Source organism: Carcharhinus amblyrhynchos, chromosome 6 (assembly GCF_965287045.1).
Source record: "Carcharhinus amblyrhynchos chromosome 6, sCarAmb.v2.hapA, whole genome shotgun sequence".
NCBI classification, from domain to species: Eukaryota; Metazoa; Chordata; class Chondrichthyes; order Carcharhiniformes; family Carcharhinidae; genus Carcharhinus; species Carcharhinus amblyrhynchos.
In genome coordinates this window covers 36,554,808-36,581,285 of record NC_137329.1, presented here as the reverse complement: position 1 = coordinate 36,581,285, position 26,478 = coordinate 36,554,808, and the positions used below count along the sequence as shown (strand labels likewise).

Genomic DNA, 26,478 nt, shown 5'->3' with positions numbered 1-26,478 from the left:
TTTTCCCAACATCCCTAGCTTAGAGACACTGGCAGAATTGACAACACAAAATAAATATCTTGTTTGTAATATTTTAATGAACATTGTGGGAATCTGACATTCTGGTAATAATGAAGGGCAAAAAAGGGCAGGACTGATCCTGACTTGAAACGTTGGCTCTATTCTGTCTCCAGAGATGCTGTCAGACTTGCTGAGATTTCCCAGCATTTTGTGTTTATGTTTCAGGCTGTAGCATCTGCAGTATTTTGCCTTTCATCAGGACTGATACTTGCTGTATGGATATGATTCTCTAAATATTCCTGAATACAAGGGGTTCAAGGAAGACAGGAAAGAGCGGTGACAGTTTTAGTTAGGGAAAACATTAGAGTCTGGGGAAAGTGTCTTAGAAAGGTAAGGAACAGAATCTACTTGGTTAAAGCTAAAAAAAACAACCATTATGCCATTAGATGTACATTATAGGCTACCAAACAATGTGAAAGATCAAGAGGAACAAATTTACAAGGAAATTACAGAGGTATAAAAACTCTGAAGTTGGGTGATTTTAAATAGACTTGGATTGTAATAGTGTAAACAGCAGAGAGGGGACATAGTTTCTAAAGTGTATTTGTTCAGGGCAGTTTTCCAGATCAGGAACCAAAAGAAAAGATGCTGGAAAATCTCAGCAGGTCTGGCAGCATCTGTAAGGAGAGAAAAGAACTGATGTTTTGAGTCCAGATGACTCTTTGTCAAAACTTTGTCAAAGTTCTAGATCAGAATGTTTCCAACCCAACAAGGAAGGGGGCATAAAAATAAAGTGCTGGAAAAACTCAGCAGCCCTGACAGCATCTCTGTGGAGAGACACAGAGCTATTATTTTAAGTCTGCATGACTCTCTTATGTCTGGTCTAGAAATTTTGGGTACAGTCAATATAGTATATTGTCATGATGGGGAAAGTTAAGACAAACAATCCAGAACTCCCTGCATGGTGAAAGAGATGGAGAGTGAGATGAAGCTGAGAAAGGGTATGTATAAAAGATGTCAGGTTGATGCTACAAATGAGAACTAGCTAAATACAGGAAGTTCAGAGGGAGAATGAAGAAAGAAATAAGCGAAGCAAAGAAAGAGTGTAAGAAGAGACTGGCACCTAACATAAGGAATTCAAAAATCAATGGGTATGTAAATTGTAAAAGGTTAGTAAAAAGATGGGTGTGGCTGTCAAGGACCAAAAATGCTGTGTAAATATTATCTTGACTTTCCAACAAGTTTCGACAGGGTCCCATTATCTTCCAGCCTGTCAGTAAGGTTGATGGGAGGTCTTAGGCCAAACCAAGTGTGAGTCTAAGGAGCAATCAGCCAAACCTATTAAGACAGGAAAACAATGAACAGAGGCAGACCAAGGAGTGGAGCAGAGCTAAGACATCGCCACAATCTGAAACACAAGCACAGGAGCTAGCAGTGCAGGTTGTTGGTAATCAAAGCAGGTGAGCTAAATCTGAACTAATAAGTTGCTGGAACTGGGACCTTGATTGAAAGGTATGGAAGGGATTGGTGGGACCAGATCTGAGAGGGAGAGATTGGGCAACTCTGAAATCAGTTTGAGATTAGGCCCAGGAGCACTTAAGCCTTCCATAAGATACAAGGCAGAGTGCTAATTACTAACAAAAATCTACACAACATTATTCAATGATCTGAAGTAGATGTTGGACCACTATAACACAGAAAATTGAGCACAACTGATTTCAAGGTTGAGTCAGCAAAAGGCCTGGCATTTCTGTGAAAGCCTTTATCATCTTGGTCACCAGAAATTGTCAGACAGTTGATGTGAGCAATCAGGGAAAAAATAATGTTGAGAAATATGTTATTTGAATGGTTATTTACTTTGCTTGGAGTAAGTGATGAGGAGATGTGGACTATATTTCCATCCTTTGCACTCAATTCAGGTTCAGGTTTATTTTTCATTCATTATTATTCTTTCAGACTTATCAATATACAAAATTAGAGCTTTTTTATATGACGTTTGATAATGGATTCACTGTTGTCATTATTGTCTTTGAAACTGTTCACAACTTAAGGATATCATACGTACGTAGGTTAGCACAAAGTGGGAGCCTGTCACTCAGGTTCCGGCACAGGTACCCACCCCACGCATTCCCTCACACCCTCACCCTTGCCCCCTGAGCCAGTAGTCATGGAATCACAGAGTCATAGAATCATACATTGCAGAAAAGGGCCTTCAGCCCATTGCGTCTGCACCAACGATAATTACCACTAAAGTCATGCTTATCCCATTTTCCAACACTTGTCCCATATCCTTGAATATTAAGATGTTTCAAGTGCTTATCCAAATACTTTTTAAAGGTTGTAAGGTTTTCAGCCTCCACTACCTTCCCAGGCGATGCATTCCAGATTCCCACCATCTTCGGATTTAAAAACAAAATCTCAAATTGCCTCTAAATCTCCTGCCCCTTACCCTAAAACTATACTCCCTCATGATTGACCCTGTCCATACCCCTCATAATATTATTCATCTAAATCACATCCCCTCTCAACCTTCTCTGCTCTAAATAAAACAATCCAAGGCCTGTCCAATCTCTCCTTGTAGTTCAAATACTTCATCCCAGACAACATCCTGATGAACTGCCCCTTATCCCTCGAGTGCAACCACGTAGTGAGGTGACTAGAACGATGCTCAGTACCCCAGCTGTGGCCTGATCAACATTCTGTCCAGCTCCAACATTACCTCCTTGCACTTATACTCTGTGCCATGACTGATAAAAGCAAGTGTCCCATATGTCTTCTTAAGTATCCTATTGATCTGCTGTGCCGCTTTTAAGAACCTGTGAATAACTTCCCCAAGATCCATTCATTCCTAATGTTCTGTCATTCATCAATTTCTTCCAAGTTTATCAATGCACTTAGGATTAAATATCATCTGCCATTACTCTGCTCATCTGACCAACCCATCTTAATGTCATCTGCAACCTTACTTATCATTTCCCCCCACTTTATCATCTATATCATTTATGTATATAAGAAACAATAAGGGTCTCAAAACTGAACCTGTGGTACGCCACTGGTTATCGATTTCCAGTCACTCAAGCAGCCTACTACAAAGCCAGTTTTGGATCCATCTCACCAAATTTCCCAGAATTCCTATTTGTTTCAAACTTCTCAGTCAGCTTCCATGTGGAACCTCATAAAAGGCTTTGCTAAAATCCATATAAACTACACAAACTGCATGTCCTCATCTGCACACTCGATCGCATTTTCAAAAACCTCTATTAAATTTGTTTGGCATAACTCTCTCTGACAAAGCCATGCAGACCATCCTTAATTAAGCCATGCCTTTCTAAGTGGAGTTTATTTCTCTCCTTCAGAACTTTCTCTAATAGTTTCCAACAACTGAGCTAAAACTCACCTGTCTATAATTTCCTGGTTTCTTTCCACCACCTTTCTTGAAACCACTTTAGCAATCCTCTGGCACTTCCCATGTGGCCAGAGAAGAATTAAAAATTTGAGTCAAAGCCCCTGCAATTCCCTGCTCCCCTCTCACAGTAGCCAGCAATGCAATTCATCCTGGGGATTTGTCCATTTTTAAGCCCATCAGAACCTCCAATACCTTTTCTTCTCCTATGTCAAGCTGTACAAGTTCCTCACAGTCCTTTTTCCTGAATCCTGTATGTACATTCTCTTTTTCCTGAGTAAAGACCTAGGCGAAGTATTCATTCAACATCCTTCTAATGTCCTGCACCTTCACACACAGATTGCCCCCTTGATCTCTAATGGACCCTACTGGTTAATCTCAATGTATTTATTGATTACCTTAGGATCAGCAAGAATTTAATTTTTCCCACTCCATTTAAAGTTAAAAAGTTTAAACTTTATTTATTAGTGTCACAGGCAGCCTTACATTAACACTACAATGAAGTGACTGTGAAAATCCCCTCATTGCTACACTCCGGTGCCTGCTCAGGTACATTGAGGAACAATTTAGCATGGCCAATGCACCTAACCAGCACACCTTTCAGACTGTGGGAGGAAACCGGTGTACCCGGAGGAAACCCACGCAGACACAGGGAGAATGTGCAAACTCCACACAGACAGTGACACAAGCCAGGAATTGAACCTGTGTCCCTGGTGTTGTGAGACAGCAGTGCCAACCACCGTGCTGCCCCATTTGAAATCCTTAAAAAAAAGTTGCAGATTGTTCAATTAGCTGTAACTTTTTTTTAACAGCAATCTGATTTGTAACATTTCATGAACAATAGAACGGGTCCAGCAAAAAAATTGTGTTTTGACTACAGATTGTGGGAGTTTGTGGTAGTGAGACTGTCCAAAACAAATCTTTCTGTAAGACATGTCTCCATCTCAAATCTCCCTGTCTCAGATTCATTGAGCTGTGACTCATTGAGCTAGAGTACAAGTTTGAGAACCTCCGATACCTAAGGAACAGTTTTATCCTGAATATTGCCGCAATCCAGGGGAGAAAACAGTTTCAGGAAAAAGGGAGGGGGTTGTGATTGAAGGGCGCCACACGGTAGATATTGATGTTGTGAAAATTGTAATAGTAAATTACATATACAAATACGAACAGTGTAAATTGATTAAGCACAAAGATACTCACCCAGTGCAGTGGGGGGCCGGTGGGGAGGGAAGGTCCTAGTCCTGGCCAAAGTGGACATTAACAGGTCCAGGCAGAGGGCTGTCAAGGGGGTCATGTGATACAACTGTCTGCCCTTCTTCTGTGGCTATGTTCGCGGCCAGATGGACTTGGAGAGGGGACACATAGTGTTAACTGGTACACTCCAAGACCTCTGTGACCGGTGGACACTAGGTTGCTTAATCACCCAGGACCAATATTTTGATTTCACTTGAAAGCTTCTTTTTGATGTTTTGTTTTAGCTTGAGTGCCCCACCAGAGACTGTCACCTAATTTGTTTAGTTTACTGATCTTTTTCTTAAATCAAAATTATGTGAAGAAAGACTTTTGGGACACAATGTTTGTTAGGAAGGAGACAGGCATATGTAATGTTGCATTCTATAGATTTTCACAGTAACTTCATTGCAGTGTTAATGTAAGCCTATTGGTGACATTAATAAATAAACTTAAAGATTGGTATCTGAATTCCTACTTCACCAATCTGGCTTCAGAATGAAGGGATTTTGGAGAAATTGAGAAGGAGACCCTGCAAACATTGGTTCTGTCCACCAAATACGATATACTTGCTACCTGTGAGGACACGGAGAAAGACTGCAGGGAGGACAACCGCAATGCAGACAAAGGCACTATGACTCAAGCCTGTCCCAGTAAGGAAAGAGCAAAATAGAAATATAGTAACAGGGGCCTCTGTAATGTGAAGAGAGAGCATCTCTTGCAGTCAAGAACTAGAACCCTCGGCAAGTTGACACCTGGTTCCAAGGTAAAGGATATCTCAAGGTGGCTGGAGAGGAGCTTGAAAAGAAAGGCATTTAATCTACTTGTTGTGGTCCATGTTGGAATAAGCAACATAAATAGGAGTATGGAGGAGATCCTGTTGATAAAGTATCAGGAGTTGGGCCCCACGCTAAAGAGCAGAATCTCAATGGTTAATAATCTTTGAATTATTGCCTGAGTCACACATAAGGTGATATTGAAGAAGACATGTCAGGAGAACTAACAAGTGGCAAAAGGGCTGACCTGGTCTTTTGGCTGAGAGGTCTTTTTCATACCAATACTAAAGAGGACTGACAACAAATTACAGAAGGACATTGATTAACTTGCAGAATGGAAAAATAATGGCAGATGAAGTTCAGCAAATAAATATGAGGTAGCATATTTTGGTAACAAGAATAGGGAAGCCACTTATTACTTGGAAGATGCAAGTCTAAGTAGGAGCTCAGAGTCCAAATATATCAAAACTGTAAATTCTGCCACAGGTTAGCAAGGCCATTTAAAAGGCAAACCAAAGGCCAGGATTTATTTCGAGAGGGATAGAGTTGAAAAATAAGAAAGTTATGCTCAACCTGTATCGAACCTTGGTTCAGGCATAGTACCACATATAACTCTAGTTGTCATGTTATAAAAAGCATATAGAGGCACTGGAGAGAGTGAAAAGGTGCAGAGAATGATATCAGAAATGTATGGGTTCGTATTATCAGAAAAGCCTCGACAGACTGAGTCTCTTCGATCTTGAATAAAAAGCCTGAAGGATGACTCAGTAGTAGTTTTTAAAGCTATTAAAGATTTTGGTCAAAAAAGTACAGAAAGAACATTTATTTTTTGTGGGGAAGAGTATAATGAGAGGCCATCATTACAAAATGGTCATGAAGAAATCCAATAGGGAATTCAGAAGAAACTTTTTCACCCGGAGTAAAAATGTGGAAATAACTACACAGTGAGTGATCAAAGTGATAGATATAGATCAATTTAAGGAGAAGCTATAAGAGAAAGAAAGGAATAGACAGTTATGATGGTAGACTTAGCTGAGAAAAAAATGGGATAAGGCTTGAGTGATGGAACATAAATAACGGTGTGAACTGGTTGGACTTGATATTCAATCTAATCCTATATAATGATTGTTGAATGCTGTTATATGATTTTTTTTTAATTAGGTAGAATAAAGTGTTGGTGCAAGTTTTTTAGGGAGTCTGGGACATTTGGCAAATCAAATCTGGAATAGGAATTAAAAAATGCAATGTCAAAAATATTTACTGGTGCTAAGGAAAAATAAAGAATTTGCACGTGTACATAATGGCTTTCTTGGCCTCAGTATGTGTTGCAGTCAATTTAGTTTCTTTGAAGTATCGTTTTAATGTATAAAGCAGCTAGCGGGAATGGCCCCATTTTCACCCCTCTCATGATTTTATGAGATCCAGGTTTTCAGCGAGGTCAGAAGTGGGCAAGGGACTGATTCATTTACTTAAATGCATACAAATGCTGTTTTGCATCTGCTTAGCGAGCCCAGTGCTCAATCATCCAGGCTCGCTTGCCTTTATGGACGAAAATACCTGCTCCCCATTAACAGGGAACAGTCGTGTTGGCTTTGCGGTGGAACCGGAGGCCGTTGAGGCCCCCTTGGGGAGGCTGAGTGCAAGGGGATGCCCCTTGGGCAGTGCCAGCCTGGCACCTGTGCACTGCCCACTGGGCACCTTGTTACGGGACAATGCTGGGAGCAGGGCCAATAGTGGTGTGCTAGGGCAAGGGGCCAGTGGGGGTTAGGGACTGTGGAGGACAGGCCAATGGGGTCAATCCAAATGGAGGCGGGCCAATGGGGGGGTGGAGAGGATTGGTGGAAAGGGAGAGGGGACCACAATCGGTCTAGGCGCCAGGGGCTGCATCTTGAGCCATGGGTCCCAGCGAGTTCACTGGTTGTCACTCCATGAACTGTCTTAAGTGTCTCATTTTTGTCAGAATTGAGTCACAATTGAATCACAAAGCCCTATCTCGATTTGTATAATTGTGTAACCAGAGGTCTATCAATATGACCTGAATCATATATGTTAATTCAGTCTTTCAAATGCAGATCAAGCAAATGTTTGATGAGACAATGACTTGTATGGATTTTGAAACACAGCGGGACAGTGGTGGCAAATATAGTCAGGTATCATAGTACCATGGTCTTAGGACATGAGTTTATTTAATATATTCAAGGCTGATTTGGACAGATTTTTGATTGACAAGGAAGTCGAGGCTCATAGGGGTCAGAAAGGAAAGTAGCGTTAAGGCCACATCAGATCAGCCATGATCTTGTTGATTGGCGGAGCAGGCTGATGAAGACAACAAATGGCTTAACTCCTTTTTCTATGGTCATCATAAGGTGAATAAGCAGGATGGCCATTATAATGGGAATAATTTAGTTAAAAAAATAATAAATATAGTTTTTATTTACACATTAAGAAAACAGCAAAGCTAGCTCAACAAAGCAACAATATTCTGAAACTTTTTTTATAACATAAATGTTCTACTTCACAACATAATTACCTTTACAAATGTTTTCTGTGAAGAATGATCTGTAGACCTCAAAACATGAGAATAGACTTTATTTTCCCTATGATTCCTGAATTTTAAATCAGTTCAGACCAATGGGATGAAAGTCTCTTGTCTTTATGATGGTTTTAGATTATTACTTTCCTGTTTTCTGACCAGTCTGTTTCTAAGAAAATTTCTGGTTTTAATTTTTAACATAAACCCGACGGCAAATGTCCAATTTTCTCATTTTAGACCAGATATTATATGGGGTTAAAATGAAAATATCAAAACCAGACCAATTTAAATGATTCCAGTGATACCAGCAATAGTGGGAGGGGAGCAGCTGATTTCCAGGATTTAATGGTGCAATTTCAGAAAGCACAGCTACTGAAGAGAGCTGGAAAATAGACAGGAATCAGGAAATATTGCACAACACAGAGACAGCACACACACATGTTTATAGCAGTGAATGCTAATTCTGTCTGTTCCAGACCTAGCTACTATAATGGTTCAGGTCAGAAACTCCAAAATGTTTTATGGAGCCTGCCTGGATCTTATGTTTTGCATCTTGAATTTGGCAAGTGTAAGCATGATATGTTTCATCTCAGCTATGATTCAAATGACCATCATGGAACTTTTATCAAACAAAATTTATTTAAGAACATAATTAACATATATGGGAAAAAAATTAGCAACAGTTTTTATCAATCACAAACAAAATAACCATGACGATATATATCCCTCATCAAATGTATCTAAAATGTTCCAATCAAACAAAACCAATGCCATGGACAAAACCTTTTAAACAGGTTCAACACAGCAAAGACCAAAACTCATGTAATATTGGACTTGAATCCTTTGGTTAGAGAATTGAAGACTCTGTCTTATAAGTTCTATTGATCCTCTTGTCACATCCAGAACAGTTTGAAGTTAGAGCAGCTTCCCAGAACCCCAGGTAGACTGTGGTCAAGCCACCAATAACAGATTATCCCCTTCAGAAAGGCAAGACCTCTTGTTTTCACAATTTCCAAATAGAACAGGGGGGGAGAGAGAGAGAGAAACACTTCTTTTCACCTTGCTGTCCCTTCTTAAAAAAAACTAAGACTTGCAGCTGAGAACTGAAAATGAAAGAGCTCCTGTCACCTGACCTGCCAACCAGTTTTTCTCCTAACAATGCAGAGTCATAAACACCCCAGTAAAAATAAACAGTTTAAGCAGCGATGAAAAGACTCCTCCAGACAAACTAATGCCATAATGAGAAAACAACTGAAGGCAAAAAGGCTTGCTTACAACTGTAGAAAACATGATTTAGAAAAAGAGCCTCTAAAAGATAGACTAACATCACACTGTAGTTATCCAAAATTATTGATGCTCCTTCACTCTTTCCCCATATTTATCCTTCTTAAAAAATGCAATGATTTTTGCCTCTGCTGTTCTCTGTGAAAAATAAATTAATATTTTAACAATGTGTGTGTGGACGTTTGTCCTAACTTCTATCCTCACTCATAAAATTGATGACTCCTATGCAAATTGAGTGGTATGCATACTGCGGCCCAACCAATGCTTTGTAAAAATGTATTAATTCCTTACTGTTTCATTTTATGCCTCATGTATAAAACCCAAAATGGTTCTCTTTAAGTTTTACCTACCGACACTAATTCGTCGAGGAATTATGCATTTGAGCCTCTATGTCTCTTTGTTCATTCAGACCCTTCAGTGTCTACAGTCCAGACCATTTAGCCTAACATACTTCAGAGGGAAATTGCTAGGATCCATTATTAAGGAAGTTCTAGCAAGATATTTAGAAAATCATAATTTGATCAGGTAGAATCAATATGGGTATGTGAAAGGGAAATTGTGTTGACTAATTTATCAGAGTTTCCTGAGAAAGCAACAAGCAAAGTGGACACAAGTAAAACTGTACTTGGATTTCCAGAAGGCACTTGATAAGATGCCACATCACAAGCGGGAGATAATGTGTTAGTATGGATAAGGGATTTGTTTGCTAACAGGAAGCAGAGAATAGAGATGAAATGGTCAGTTTTGGGTTGGCAAACTGTAACTAGTGGATTGCTAGAAGAATTAGTCCTGGGGCCTCAACTATTTACAATCTACGTCAATTATTTGGATGAAAGGATCACATGTATGGTAGCTAATTTTGATGATGACAAGATAGGTAAGAAAGTAAGTTGTCAAGAGAGGGTGAAGAATCTGTAAGAAGATACAGACAAGTTAAGTGAGTGGCAAAAAATTGGCAGATTGAGTATTGTGAGAAAATTTGAACTTGTCCACTTTAGCAGGCAGGATAGAAACAGTGGGGAAAGATAAATAGCACATAATCCACAGTCTAAACAATCAGGCAGTCTGCTTTGTCTTGGATTATGACATTGAATTTATTGAGCGTCCTTGCAATTTTCATTCATTCAGCCATGCAGAGAGTATGTCATCGCATTCCTAATTTGTGCCATATAGATGGTAGGTGCATTTCTGGAAGTGAGTAAATTACCCATCTTTGACTTGGTATTGTATCCATGGTGTTTATGTAATTGATCAAGTTAATTTTCTGGTTAGCAGTGAGCTCAGAGTGTTGATAGTGAGGATGTCTAAGATGGTGTTGCTGCTTAATCTTGGGTTAAGTGATTAGGTTCTGTCTTGTCAGAGATGTTAGCTACCTGCTAATTGTGTCACACAATATTACTTGCCAGTTATTAGCCCAAAGCTGGGTGATGCCCAGCTAGATCTTGCTGAATGTTCACCCAAGGAATTGTGAATGGAATTGAACATTGTGCAATCATCAACAAACAGCTTCACTTCTGACCTTATGACAGAGAAAATTTCATTCATGAAGCAGCTGAAGATAGTTAGAGAGTGCTGCTCTTTGGAACGCCTATCGCAATTCCCTGGAGCTGAAATGATTGGCTTCCAACAACTGCAGCCAGTTGACTTCTGTTCCAGATATGAAATGAGCTACTGGAGAATTTTTCCCCATCTCAGTTTTAGTTGGATTTCTTAGTGCCAACACTTCTGCTCTGACAGTAAGACCAGGCAATGTCACCTCACCACTAGAATCAGCCACATGCCCTTGCCTGGATTAAGGTTGTAATGAACTTGGGAGTTTTGCATTCCTGGCAGAACATAAATGTGCATCATTGTGCAGATTATTGCAGATTAAGTGCCTCTTGACAGGTAGTTCACAACATTTTCAGCCCTTTTCTCATATTGAGAATAGGCTGATAAGGTGGTGATTGGCTGGCTGGATGGATTTAACCTGTCTTCTGTGAAAGCAATATATTTGGTCAGTCTTCATTGTGGTTCATTGTGTGCTACTGTTGTAGCTTACTTGGACCAGTTGGATATATTCTGGACAACTGGTCTTCAGTATTATATCTGATAGTTAATAGTTCAGATAACTTTCATTAAGTCCAGTGCACTTGACTGTTGTTGTTGTAATGTGAAGTGAATCGAATTTGCTGAAGACTGGCAACTGTTTATGGTGGGGACAGCAGGAGGAATTCAAACAGAATTGTTAACTTGGCACTTCTGTCTGAAAATTGTTGCTAATGTTTCCGGCTTATCTTAGGTGCTGGTCTCTGCCATCTGTGTGAACATGTGAGTTTATGGTGCCACCTCCTCATTTTATTTGTGCATGGTAGGACTGAGAAACATTGAACTGATCTGTTACTTATGCGATTGTTCAGCTGTCTATTGCATGTTCTTTCACTGGATAGCATGCACTTGGCAAGGTGTTGTAACTTAACAAGTTTTGCCTATCATTGTCAGACATATCTGGTACTGTTTATAGCATATGCCCTTCTGCGCTTCTCAGTGAACCAGAGTGGATCACCCAGCTTGAAAGACATAGCGGAGTGAGGCATAGGTGAGGTCAAGAAGTTACAGATTGTGTTCCACAGTTCTGTTGTGATTGCCAGTGTCTCATTTGAGCTGCTAAATCTGTTAATCTGTTCCACATGGCACATTGATGATGCCACATGACATTGATGAATGTCCATCACTCTGAAGATGGGATTTGGTGATCACAAGGAAAATGCGATGGTGACTGCAACTAACGCTGTCATTGCCAGGCTAAATGTCTGTAACTGATCTGCCTTGGTATCAATCATAATACTTGCAAGGTTAAGTCTAAAATTAGTACATCTAAGAAATTGTATTAGGCCACATTTTTCTTACTCTGCAACTGTACAGAGTGCACTCACAGCATATGCAGTTGCAGTGCCTAGATCCAGTGCAGACCTAACTATGACAGAACACACATTATTCTTGCACCCCCTCCCATGCTGCTCTGTGTCCCCTCCTGTTCCCATCTCCACTCCCTGCTCTTCCTCCAGTTCCCAGGGAATTGTGAGCAGGTGGGGGGAAATGGGCACACAACAGTGACATCACCAGCTGAAGAAACGATGCATGCACCGATTAATGGAGTGAATGCCGAGTTCCTGTTTCTGTTTGGCGGTTATAATTAGTGTGTTAAACAGATATGGAATCCCTAGCGAATGGTCTAACACTGCCATCTAGTGGATTTATTAAGACCATATTGTTGCCTTTTTGTTACGAGTTTTTTTTAAGTATGACATGTAAGTACACTTCATAAATCTATAGATTCTAGGCAAATAAACGAGATTTAGTCTGCTATTTGGAAACCAGAATAGTTAAACTTCTTGTACGAGGCACATGCATGGTAATTTTGAATTCTGAAAATAGATGGATTTATTTGATCAGGTGGGAAGTTAAATTGTTAAGTTTTGAAATGTGATTACATTGAGTCTGCTTACTTCCATTTTTAATGGAGGCAGGACAAGGGGCAGCAGATCAGTCCACTCTCAGAAAGCTTGTTGGTCATTGAAATCTTATAAGGAAACTACCTACCTTAATTTTAACAGAAAACCTGGTAGGTCAGAAGGGGTTGGTCTGTCTGGTAAGTGCCATTCTAGAGCTCCTGTAGTCCAGGGGAAGCAGGAATGTTTTCACTAGGCTTCACAAGGAAATCTATAAACCCTGATCTCTCTCATGTCCCATTATCCATCACGATTATCATGACCCTCCAAACCTAATTCCTGGAAATCTCTACAGCCAGCAGGTACAAAGCTCATCTCTTCAATTACTGCAGCCTTTTCTGGGGTATCCAAGTCTGTCAATCAGATCAGCTTTCAGCCTGCAAATCTGGTAGAATGGACGTTTCTTATTCATAAATACTTCTTTTGGCAGAGAAGACTAAGTAAGAATTATTTTCAGGTAGATATTATTCAACATTGTATACCATATACAAAAGATATACATAAAGCCATACAAAAATTTAACAGTACTGAGCAATTTCTCTCACAGAACAAGCACCAAAATATAATTTTGTTTTGTATTTAATTTGTGTTGAATAATTTTTTTGTTGACCATTGAACCTACAATGATAGATTATCCATAACATATTCATTTTTTTAAATGTAGTTATCCTGGACTTGTGGTGGTACCTCAGACTGTATTGGACAACAGCTTACAGAAGGTTGCACGTTGTTATCGACACAACAGGCTGCCGGTTGTGTGTTGGAAACACTCTAAAACAAAGGCTGTTCTGCTGCGCTCTGGCGGATTCCATGGAAAGGGAGTTGTGGGGCTCTTCAAATCCCAAAATCCACACTCAGCTGGTGAGATCCCTGTTTGATAAGTATAATTGCATTTTTAATTTTAAAACTTTAAAAGTAGCATTGTCAAAGTATTTATTTAAAATAAAATCTAATGGTTCAAAGATAATCATGTTATTTAGAAAATGCATCTTGCAACTTATTATTATTGTTTATTTGTTAAATGTTAAGATATGAGAACAGTTTCTTTTTCGGTATATAGAAGCCCAAATTATTCAATCATGTGTTTTTATTACAAACCATGTTCTCTTGCTTTTATCTTATCAATGATTTCTGTACCATATATCTCATTTTAAGTGGCCAAGCACAGTTAAGCACGATTGCCAAATGTATTACTTCATCAATCAGTCGGCAGGAGTGGACATATCTGTGCTGTAGGACATCATGTTCTTCCTGGCATGATAGGGCACCCAGCTTGCATAACAAATCTAAGTACATAAGCAGACAGTGGATTGAAGTTTTGATGGTTGTATTTCTTAATCTGGCAGATAACATAGCATAAAAATAGACTTAAATGCTATTGTACTAGGCTGCTAAAGGCACGTTTATTTTCCAACATCTATTTAAGTACTTAAAATTATTTGTATTAGTGATCATTAATTTAGCCTTGTAATTTGATATCTATCATGCAACTAATATTGATTTGAATTTTCCCTGTGAGCCTAATTTCATTGTCAATGACAATGGATTTTCTGTCTAAGTGATATAATAGATGTATATATTTTCAGTAAATATTCACTGTTTCCTTTTCTAAATTGTCACATTTGCTGTCTTCTGGCACCATCCCTATATCTAAGGAGAATTAGAAGATTGTGGCAAGATTATCTGCAATTTCCATTTTTACTTCCTTCAGTGCCTCCCCTCTATTTTTATCCTATCCAATATCAAAATTCCCTTCTCATTTACTATTCCATTGACAAGTGTCCTCTTTTGTAAAAGCAAACATGCAAAGTATTTCTTTAGTACTTCAAACATACCCAGTGCCTCCATGTTCCATCCTTTTTTGGTCCTGAATTTGGGTCCAACCTTCCTTTGACCACCCTTTTGTTACTTAACTTTTTAAGAGTTTTTTTGGGTTCTGTTTTACATTAGCTGCTTATCTATTCTCATGCTGTCTGTTTGCCTCTTTATTGACTCTGTTACATCGTTGCACTTTCTGAATGCATCTTGGTTCTCCACTGAATTAAAAGCCTTACGTTTTTCATAACTTCTCATCTTGAAAATAAATATGCTGAGGAGCTATAGATTATGATGCCCCTCCTTTTCCCTTTGTAGAAATGTGACTTATCTGTACCTAAACTAACTCCTCTTTGAAAGTCTCCCACTGTTTTGCCTGCTTATTTTATGATCCAAGTCTACCTGCAATAGATTATTTTTCATTTCTCTGAAATTAGCCCAACTCCAGTTAAGTACACTTGATTTTTCCTTGTCCTTTCACAAAACTATTTTGAACCCGATGATATGACCAGCAAATTTGCCTTTCTCATTGGGCTGGAACGACGCTGGTCAAGAAAATCTTCTTATACACATCAGTTCTTCTGCTCTTCGACCTTTAACGTTGTTCCTGTCCCAGTATGTATCAGAACAATTGAATTTCCCCATAATTATTATTACTCTACACGCTATTATTATTACTCCATAATTATTATGACTCTACACCTGTTAAAAACCTGTTTAAATAAGTTTAAAGCACTTTTATATTGAGAACTTACCTTGCAGAACTGTTTAAATCATTTAAAAGCATTTTTGCGGGCTTTTTGTATTTACCACTTTAAGAATTCTAAGGGAGTGGATTGCAGGGAGTTGTGGGGGAGCAGGCTTTAAAACAGCGCCAGGTTTAAAAGGAGGCCTGGTGTAGACAGTGGGCAGCGTCGGAGCGGGCAGTGGAGTGAGTGGGAAGCAGAGTGAGCTATTAGGGCTTAAGATCAAAAGGGCTTGAGAGAAAAAGGGCCAGGTAAGTTCGTGTGGAAATTTTCAATATTACTACAGTGAATAATGGAGGGGCATGTGATGTGTTGTTTCTGTATGATGTGGGAACTGGTGGACCCCAGGGTCCTTCCCAGTGACCATGTCTGCAGTAAGTGCAGGTTGCTGGAGGAGCTCCAGCTCAAGGTAGATGAGCTGGCCTCTGAGCTACAGACACTGAGGCTCATCAGGGGGAGAGCGGGTGCTATTGTCAATGGGGTGCAAGTGACATCCACACCCCCCCCCCCCGCCCCCCCCCCAGACTGGCTAACTCTAAGAGTCAGGAACAAGTGGGGGATGTTGAGCGGAGGAAGGGGGATGTTGAGCGGAGGAAGGAGGGTGGAGAGTGGATGCCTCAGCTTCTCAAGCTGCATAACAGGTTTGAGGTTCTTGCTTCCAGTCTGGACGAGAACGAGGGAGGTGAGGTTGGTGAGCAAACTGCACACGGTACAGTGATACAGCAGGACATAGGTGAAGAGAAGGTGAAAAGGAATGTAGTAGTAATTGGGGATAGTGGGGTGAAGGGTATTGACACTGTCCTTTGTCACAATGACAAAATGCACAGAAGGGTGTATTGTCTGCCTGGTTCTCAGGTCTGGGATGTCGCATCTGGGCTGCAGAGGAACCTGGAGTGGGAGGGTGAGAATCCAGTCGTTGTGGTACATGTGGGTGCCAACAACGTAGGCAAAATGCGAACTGAGGATCTGGGGAGGGAGTATGAAAAGCTGGGAATGGAATTAAAAAGTAGGACTGACAAGATGGTTATCTCTGGGCTACTGCCTGAACCGAGTGCAGACGGGCGTAAGGTTGATAAGATTAAGGAAGTGAATGGGTGGCTCAGGGATTGATGTGGGAGGAATGGGTTTGAATTTATGGGGCATTGGCATCAGTATTGGGGTAGGTGGGACATGTTCGGGTGGGATGGGGTTGATCTGAACCGTGCTGAGACCAGAGTCCTGGCGAATCATGTAAATAGGACTGTAGACAGGGCTTTAAACTAATTGGGGGGGGGGTGCGAGGATAGGTGACATTACGGGGGCTAAAGTTAAGGAGACGGTACAGGTAAGGGAAGAGGCCGAGGATGTCCCAATAATAAAGGGAGTAGGGGGCGTGAGTATGGTTTGGTGGTGTTCTGGCAAATAGGGTCCAGGTGAAGGCTGGGATGAAGGCGCTTTATCTGAATGCATGAAGCATTCAGAATAAAGTGGATGAGCTGGTGGCGCAGATCAGCACAAATGGATATGATCTGGTGGCCATTACAGAGACGTGGCTGCAAGGTGACAGGGACTGGGAGCTGAATGTCCAGGGGTATCAAGTGTTAGGAAGGATAGGCGAGAGGAAAAGGGGGGCGGCGTAGCTCTGCTGATTAAGGATAGCATCAGGGTGGTAGCAAGGGATGATATAGGAACCAAAGAGCAGAAAGTGGAATCGTTGTGGGTGGAGATTAGGAACAGCAAAGGGAGGAAGACGCTGGTGGGTGTCGTCTATAGGCCCCCGAATAATGATCTGGAGGTGGGGCGGGCTGTTAACGCGCAAATAAGTGCGGCGTGCAGGAATGGAACGGCCGTAATTATGGGAGATTTCAATCTGCATGTTGATTGGTCGACCCATGTTGGACGCGGTGGGCTCGAGGAGTTGTTCTTGGAATGCTGCTGGGATAGTTTCCTTGAACAGTGTGTGTTGGAGCCGACGAGGGAGCGAGCTATCTTGGATCTGGTGTTATGTAATGAGGCGGGTAGAATTAGGGACCTTGCGGTGAAGGATCCTCTTGGGGAGAGTGATCATTGTATAGTGGAGTTTCTGGTGCAGATGGAGGAGGAGAAAGTGGGTTCCCGGACACGCGTCCTTTGTTTGAACAGAGGGGAGTACGGTAAGATGAGAGAAGAATTGGCGAATGTTGACTGGGGGAGCACGTTGGAAGGTAGGTCTGCTGAGGAGCAGTGGAGGATCTTTAAGGAGATCTTTCTTGGTGCTCAGCGGAAATTTATTCCGATGGTTAAAAAGGACCGTAGGAGGGGAGGTAATAAGCCGTGGATAACGAAGGAGGTGAAGGAAAGTGTTAAATTAAAAGCGGAGGCGTTTAGAGCAGCTAAGAGTAGTGGGCGAGAAGGGGATTGGGAGAGGTTTAAATGTCAACAAAGATTGACAAAGAAGTTGATAAAGAAGGGTAGGAGAAACTATGAAGCTGGGCTAGCGCTTAATATAAAAAAGGATAGCAAGAGTTTTTATAAATATAGAAAAAGGAAGAGGCTGGCTAGGGTGAACGTTGGACCCTTAGAGGATGAGAGGGGGGACTTAGTGGTAGGGGATGGGAAAATGGCTGAGGTCTTGAATAACTTTTTTGTTTCGGTCTTCACGGAGGAAAACGTGAATAATTTGCTGGGTGTTAGCGATGGAAAGGTGGTAGGACTGGAGGGTCTCAATGATATTATTGTTACTAGAGAGGTGGTGCTCGACAGACTGGAGGGACTGATTGTGGACAAGTCCCCAGGACCGGATGGAATGCATCCGAGGGTTCTGAAAGAAATGGCGGAGGTGATAGTGGATGCCTTGGTTATTTTCCAGACTTCGCTGGATTCCGGTGAAGTGCCGGAAGATTGGAAAGTGGCTAATGTTACGCCGTTGTTTAAGAAGGGTGGCAGGCAAAAGGCAGGGAATTATAGGCCTGTTAGTTTAACGTCTGTTGTAGGTAAAATGTTAGAATCCGTCATCAAGGAGGAAATAGCGAGGCATCTTGAGGGGAATTGCTTGATAGAGCAGACGCAGCGCGGTTTCGTTAAGGGGAAGTCGTGTCTGACAAATTTATTGGAGTTCTATGAGGATGTGTCTAGGGCGGTGGATAGAGGAGAGCCGGTGGATGTGGTCTGTCTTGATTTTCAGAAGGCGTTTGACAAGGTACCTCACAAGAGGTTATTGCAGAAGGTAAGGGGGCATGGAGTTGGGGGTAGAGTGTTAGCATGGATAGAGGATTGGTTGTCAAATAGGAGGCAGAGAGTGGGGGTTAATGGCTGCTATTCGGATTGGCGGTTGGTGACTAGTGGCGTGCCCCAGGGGTCGGTGCTGGGGCCTCAGCTATTTACCATTTATATAGATGATCTGGAGGAGGGAACCGAGTGTATGGTGTCAAAATTCGCTGATGACACCAAGATTGGTGGAACGGCAAATTGTGCGGAGGGTGTGGAGAGTCTGCAGAAGGATCTAGATAGGCTGGGCGAATGGGCCAGGAAATGGCAAATGGAATTTAATGTTGGCAAGTGCGAGGTGGTCCACTTTGGTAGGAAGAATGGTAGGAAGGACTATTACTTACGTGGCGAAAAACTGCAGCAGGCGACGGTGCAGAGGGACCTCGGGGTCCTTGTGCATGAGTCGCAAAAACCCAGCCTGCAGGTGCAGCAGGTGGTCAGGAAGGCTAATGGGATGCTGGCCTTCATAGTGAGGGGGATTGAATATAAAAGTAGGGAGGTCTTGCTGCAGCTGTATAGGGCATTGGTGAGGCCGCAGCTGGAGTACTGTGTGCAGTTTTGGTCGCCGCACTTACGCAAGGATATTTTGGCCTTGGAGGGAGTGTAGAGGAGGTTTACTAGGCTGATGCTGGAGTTGAGGGGGTTGAGCTATGAGGAGAGGCTGAATAAACTAGGCTTGTACTCGTTAGAGTTTAGAAGAATGAGGGGAGATCTCATTGAGACGTATAAGATGATGACTGGGATGGATAGGATAGAGGTGGAGAGACTCTTCCCGCTCAGAAAGGACAGTAGGACTAGGGGACACAGCCTCAAGATAAAGTGGGGGGGGGGGTTGGGTGGGTGGGGGGGGGTGGGGTTTAGAACAGAGCTGAGGAGGAACTTCTTCACTCAAAGGGTGGTGAATCTCTGGAATTCTCTGCCCGTTGAAGTGGTGGAGGCTGCCTCGCTAAATATTTTTAAGACGCGGGTTGATGGGTTTTTGATAAGCGAGGGGATTAAGGGTTATGGGGAGAGGGCGGGAATGTGGAACTGAGACATAACAGATCAGCCATGATCTTATTGAATGGCGGGGCAGGCTCGAAGGGCTGGATGGCCTACTCCTGCTCCTATTTCTTATGTTCTCTATACAAAAATTTATTTATTAGTCACAAGTAGTATTACATTAACACTGCAGTGAAGTTACTGTGAAAATCCCCTAGTCACCACATTCAGTTACACTGAGGGAGAATTTGCCATGGCCAGTGCACCCAACCAGCACATCTTTGGATTGCAGTACCGTCATTTATCCTTTGATAATCAATTAATTGGGTTGGTATTTTAAACGTAACAAGATTTCATTTTTCTTCCTATTAGCTCCTGTGTCTTCAGAGTCATCAAGTAGCATTGAACAAGAAAAGTACCTACAAGCTTTGCTGAATGCAGTACCTAGCTTCTCCAAAATGAATGGAAGCAGCACACTTTCTGGTCATCCCAATGTCACCTTTTCTCCAGGTGCAGTTGCATGAAAATTGATTGCGGTACGGAGTGCTAGGGACTGAAGGGAGTTACTTAACTTCAAGATATGATTTTCATTGATTTTGAACTCTGTATAGAATCATAAAATCACGACAGTGCAGAAGGAGGCCATTCGGCCCATTGAGTCTGCACTGACAACAATCCCACCCCAGGCCCTATGCCTACAACCCCACACATTTACCCTGCTAATCCCTGTAACCTGCACTATGGGCAATTTAGCCTGGCCAATCAACCTATCAAGCACATCTTTGGACTGTGGGAGGAAACCCACACAGACGCAGGGGAAAATATGAAAACTCCACACAGACAGTGGCCCAAGCCGGGAATCAAACCCAGGTCCCTGGAGCTGTGAGGCAACAGTGCTAACCACTGTGCTACCATGAGGCCCCTGTATGATAGCTAATTTTTAGTATTACTATAAATGATATATACTATCAGTTTAAAGCTCATTTATTAGTATCACAAGTGGGCTTACATTAACACTGCAATGAAGTTACTGTGAAAATCTCCTAGTCTCCACACTCCTGCACCTGTTCGGGTACATCGAGGGAGAATTTAGCATGGCCAATGCACTGAAGCAGCACATCTTTAAGACTGTGGGAGGAAACCGGAGCACCCTGAGAAAACCCACACAGACAGTGAGAATGTGCAAACTCCACACAGACAGTGACCTGAGCCGGGAATCGAATCCGAGTCCCTGGCTCTGTGAGGCAGTAGTGCTAACCACACACTGTGTCATGCTAAAGTTTTTTGTTTTGCACTCATCTTACATAACTATCTTGATGAGTGGAAAACAAAAAGCTTTGATAATATTTCTCTGTTTTCAGCAATCCTCAGGTTCTATACAACTACTGACCAGTTTTTATTCTGTTTATTTACAAAGAATGTGAGGAGGTTGCTTGCTTCAATGCCTTTGTAATTCTGCACAATACCACAGCCTTCTACACTGAGATGCAGTTTTCCCTCCAACATTCACATGTTGATGCCAACAGCTGACATGGAGGATAGGTGACGTACAGTGGGTTTGAGTTACATGACGCCACTCTGGATGTCTTGCAGTGTTGAAGAGATATTTCATTTAATGGAGAGACTTACTCCATTCTTCTTTATCAAAATGCCTACTGATAGATATTTAAAAGCCAGTTTCCAAAAGCACAGCAATTCATTTTCCTTTGTTTATCTGAAAATGTTAGTCGCACGACTCATTAGAACTGATTGTGAAACCTTGCTTTAAAACAAATACTGTTGTGTATGCATTTTTTAAATGTTTAAATAAGCCCAAAATTGTGAATACACAATTTAGTAAAAGGGTGAGGAGGATTTTTTCATAATCTGTCCAGTGGAAATTGGCAATCATAAAGGGTAATGAAGTATATAAAGCTTTGAATGCTAGACAGCTAGAGAAATAATGTTGAATTGATCAAAATAGGCACTCAGTCTATACTACTAATGCAACTTAACTATATACTTCCAACATCAACTTATTTTAATACTTGCAGTCCTTAAGCTTTACTTGGACTTGTTTAGTCTTGTAAATCTGCTTATTTATAGACTTGTCATTTTAAGTATTGAACAATTTTATTAAGGATAAAGATATTTTAAGAGCTCAGTTTTCCCTTGCCACTGTTCTTATTTCATTTGCTCCTTTTTCTGAAAATGTATGCTGAGTATACATTGAGCTATGTCTCCATGGTGCCAAGCATCCTTTCATATTTTACCCAAAAGATGTTTGAGAATAAGTATTAAGTCAGGCATCAAAGACTTTATCTTGTCTCACCTTACCTCCATCAAGTGGCGGCATGGTGGCACAGTGGTCAGCACTGTTGCCTCACAGTACCAGGGACCCGGGTTCAATTCCCACCTTTGGTCACTGTCTGTGTGGAGTTTGCACAATCTCCCCGTGTCTGTGTGGGTTTCCTCCGCATGCTCCAGTTTCTTCCCACAATCCAGAAATGTGCGTGTTAAGTGGATTGGTCATGCTGAATTGCCCTTTATTGTCAGGGGGACTAGTTAGGGTAAATACATGGGGTTACAGGGAAAGGGCCTGGGTGGGACTGTGGTTGGTGCAGACTTTATGGGCCAAATGGCCTCCCTATGCACTGTAGGATTCTATGATTCTATAAGAATGAAATGTTGGATATTGATCAGGGTTAGTAACTTTGACCAGTTTTCTCCTTCCTGGCCCTAGGATATCTGAAATGAATTTGAATGTTTCTAAATTTAGATCAGCTAATTTTGCGTGGATTGTGTAGCAAACCCCAGGCATTCCTGGTCTGTATGACTTCGCTGCTGAAAGTATAATCCTATCAAAGGAGTTTTTTTAATTCCCTCTTTATAAAATTTATTTGAGTGAATCAAATTCAAACTATAAACACTTTTTTCCAGATACAGCCATTGACAAACGGTCCTCTCGAACAACCAGTGTTGTAAAGCAGATGATCCCACCACATTTGGATGTGCATCTCCCAAATAGTTTTACACGTGGAGGTTAGTGCTGTTATATTCTAACCCTATTTCAAAGTTCAGATTCAAGAAGTTAAGGAATTCGTAAAAGTTCTTTCCTTGCCTTATTAAGTTGGAGACTTTGAAATATAATCTCTGAACATATAAGTACAACTCTCAACTGTGTTAACACAGATTATTTTCCCCATAGAAATGAGCTCCTGATCTCAGCCCCTCTCCAATGGGAAAGCATAAGGGAGACTAAATCAGTGCTTCTGTTGCAGCTAAATAGTATACTGCTCCTGGCAGCTGAGAGCATTATTCAAAGTAGGTCACCTGCAGGTGGAACATATCTCAAGATCATTGGAGCAAGAAGAAAAGAATTCCCCCTATAAAGAATATTTACCAAAAAAAAGTACAAAATCATTTGTTATTTCCTGCATATTAATTATATTTTTATTTCTGTATTTAAATAGGTTTATTTAGCGACACATTTATCAGAATGTCCCAATAATAAAGGGAGTAGGGAGCATGAGAAAGGTTGGTAGCGTTCCTTCAAATAGGGTCCAGATAAAGGCTGGGATAAAAACACTTTATCCGAATGCAGGAAGCATTCGAAACAAAGTGAATGAGCTGGCGGCGCAGATCAGCACAAATGAATATGATCTGGTGGCCATTACGGAAACGTGGCTGCAGGGTGACAGGGACTGGGAGCTGAATGTCCAGGGGTAGGAAGGATAGACGGGAGGAAAAGGGGGGAGGGGTAGTTCTGCTGATTAAGGATAGTATCAGGGTGGTAGTAAGGGAGGATATAGGCGCCAAAGAGCAGAACATGGAATCGTTGTGGGTGGAGGTAAGGAACAGCAAGGGGAGGAAGACGCTGGTGGGTGTGGTCTATAGGCCCCCAAATAATGACCTGGAGGCGGGGCGGGCTATAAACACACAAATAAATGGTGCGTGCAGGAATGGAACAGCAATAATTTTGGGGGATTTCAATCTACATATTGATTGGTCGACTCATGTTGGATGCGGTGGGCTTGAGGAAGAGTTCTTGGAATGCTGCCGGGATAGTTTCCTTGAACAGTGTGTGCTGGAGCCGACGAGGGAGCAAGCTATCTTAGATCTGGTGTAATGTAATGAGGCAGGTAGAATTAGGGACCTTGTTGTGAGGGATCCTCTTGGGAAGAGTGATCATTGTATGGTTGAGTTTTTGATGCAGATGGAGGATGAGAAAGTAGGATCCCGGACCTGTGTCCTCTGTTTGAACAGAAGGGAGTACGGTAGGATGAGAGAAGAATTGGCAAATGTAGAGTGGGGGCGCAGATTGGTCGGTAGGACTGCTGAGGAACAATGGAGGATCTTTAAGGAGATCTTTCTTGGTGCTCATCAGAAATTTATTCCGATGGTGAAGAAGGATCGTAGGAGAAGGGATAATCAGCTGTGGTTAACGAAGGAGATAAAGGAGAGTATTAAATTAAAAGCTGATGCGTTTAGAGTGGCTAAAAGTAGTGGGTGAGTAGAGGATTGGGAGAGGTTTAAAAATCAACAAAGAATGACAAAGAAGTTGATAAAGGAAGGATAGACTATGAAGCTAAACTAGCGCTATATATAAAAAAAGGATAGTAAGAGTTTTTATAAATATGTAAAGAGAAGGAGGCTGGCTAGGGTGAATGTTGGACCCTTAGACGGTGAGAGGGAGGACTTAGTGGTGGGAGATGAGGAAATGGCTGAGGCCTTGAATATGTTTTTTGCTTCAGCCTTCACGGAGGAGGACGCGAATAGTTTGCCAGGTATTAACGATAGAAGGATAGTAGGAATTGAGGGCCTGAATAAGATCATTGTCACTAGAGAGATAGTGCTTGATTGACTAGCGGGACTGATGGTGGACAAGTCCCTAGGACTGGATGGAATGCATCCCAGGGTTCTGAAGGAAATGGCGGAGGTGATAGTTTATGCCTTAGTGATTATTTTCCAAACCTTGCTGGATTCCGGGGAAGTGCCGGAAGATTGGAAAATGGCTAATGTTACGCCGCTGTTTAAAAAGGGTAGCAGGCAAAAGGCAGGGAATTATAGGCCGGTTAGTTTAACGCCTGTTGTAGGAAAAATGCTTGAATCCATCATCAAAGAAGAAATAGTGAGGCATCTTGAGAAGAATTGTTTGATAGAGCAGACGCAGCACGGATTCGTTAAGGGGAAGTCGTGTCTGACGAATTTATTGGAATTCTATGAGGACGTGTCTAGGGCGGTGGACGGAGGGGAACCGGTGGATGTGGTGTTCCTTGATTTTCAGAAGGCATTTGATAAGGTGCCGCACAAAAGGTTGTTACAGAAGGTTAGGGGGCATGGAGTTGGGGGTAAGGTGTTAGCGTGGATAGAGGTTTGGCTGTCAAATAGGAGGCAGAGAGTAGGTGTCAATGGGCGCTATTCGGATTGGCAGTTGGTGACTAGTGGAGTGCCCCAGGGATCGGTGCTGGGGCCTCAGCTATTTACCATTTATATAGATGATCTGGAGGAGGGAGCTGAGTGTAGAGTGTCGAAATTTGCTGATGACACAAAGATAAGTGGAAAAGCAAATTGTGTGGAGGGTGTGGAAAGTCTGCAGAGGGATCGAGATAGGCTGAGCGAGTGGGCGAGGACCTGGCAGATGGAATACAATGTTGGCAAGTGTGAGGTTATCTACTTTGGCAGGAATAATGGCAGGAGGGACTACTACTTAAAGGGCGAAAAGCTGCAGCATGCTACAGTGCAGAGGGACCTGGAGGTCCTTGTGCATGAGTCATAAAAACCCAGCCTACAGGTGATCAGGAAGGCAAATGGGATGCTGGCCTTCATAGCAAGGGGGATTGAATATGAAAGTAGGGAGGTCTTGCTGCAACTGTACAGGGCACTGGTGAGGCCGCAGCTGGAGTACTGTGTGCAGTTTTGGTCGTCGCACTTGCGCATGGATATTTTGGCCTTGGAGGGAGTGCAGAGGAGGTTCACTAGACTGATACTGGGGTTGAGGGGGTTGAACTATGAAGAGAGGCTGAATAGACTGGGTTTGTACTCGGAGTTTAGAAGGATGAGGGGGGATCTTATTGAGACATATAAGATGATGAAGGGGATGGATAGGATAGAGGTGGAGAGGTTCTTCCCGCTCAGAAAGGACAGCAGGACTAGAGGGCACAGCCTCAAGATAAGGTGGGGGGGAGCAGTTTAGAACAGGGTTGAGGAGGAACTTCTTCACTCAAAGGGTGGTGAATCTCTGGAATTCTCTGCCCGTTGAAGTGATGGAGGCTACCTCGCTAAATACATTTAAGACGCGGGTAGATAGGTTTTTGGTAGGCAAGGGGATTAAGGGTTATGGGGAGAAAGCGGGAAAGTGGAACTGATCCACTTCAGATCAGACATGATCTTATTGAATGGCGGGGGCAGGCTCGAGGGGCTAGATGGCCTACTCCTGCTCCTATTTCTTATGTTCTTATGTTCAGTTTATCGAAGAATAGGGGTGCTTTCTGAGCTCAATTTTCAGTCTTAATACATATATGTGCATAAGCAATTAAGAAAACGATTCAGCATACAGGGTCTCAAACACATGTCCCTTCATTCTGTGCCATTGGATAGTGGTGTCTGTGTTCAGGAGACCACCCTGCCATCCCAAAGGTAAGCTATTTGGAAAAGTGAAATCAATTATGAAAGTTCATATAGATGTCAATGAGAGAAAATTAAGGAGCATATGGGTAAATGCCCTAAGGAGCTTCACAGGAGCATTATCAAATTTAAATAACTGGAATGTGTGCCTTTAGTTTTACCATTCTACATGTGAATATTAGAAGAACATTTTATTCGGAAAGAAGAGAACAATATAATTTTGGCAATTACATTTTAAGGTATAAAATTAGGATCTTGAAGTTTTGAACTTGCGTTTTTTTACTATCTCGGTATGCCTGTATAACTAAGATGCTGCCAAGGTTTGGAAGCACAGCCAGAAACATGTCAAAGTTTGATCTGGCCTCTCTGATAAACTAACCAGTTGTAA

At 41.9% G+C, this 26,478-nt stretch overlaps 1 protein-coding gene across 1 annotated transcript in view; it reads left to right on the top strand.

Annotated features, from left to right (window-relative positions):
- sbf2 (SET binding factor 2) overlaps positions 1–26,478 on the top strand; it is a 598,480-nt gene that overhangs the window by 521,756 nt on the left and 50,246 nt on the right. Inside the window, exons 27-29 of the mRNA XM_080190221.1 lie at positions 13,382–13,578; positions 19,857–19,994; positions 22,404–22,505. Coding sequence (XP_080046347.1) covers positions 13,382–13,578; positions 19,857–19,994; positions 22,404–22,505 — 437 coding nt within the window. The remainder of the gene's footprint in view (positions 1–13,381; positions 13,579–19,856; positions 19,995–22,403; positions 22,506–26,478) is intronic.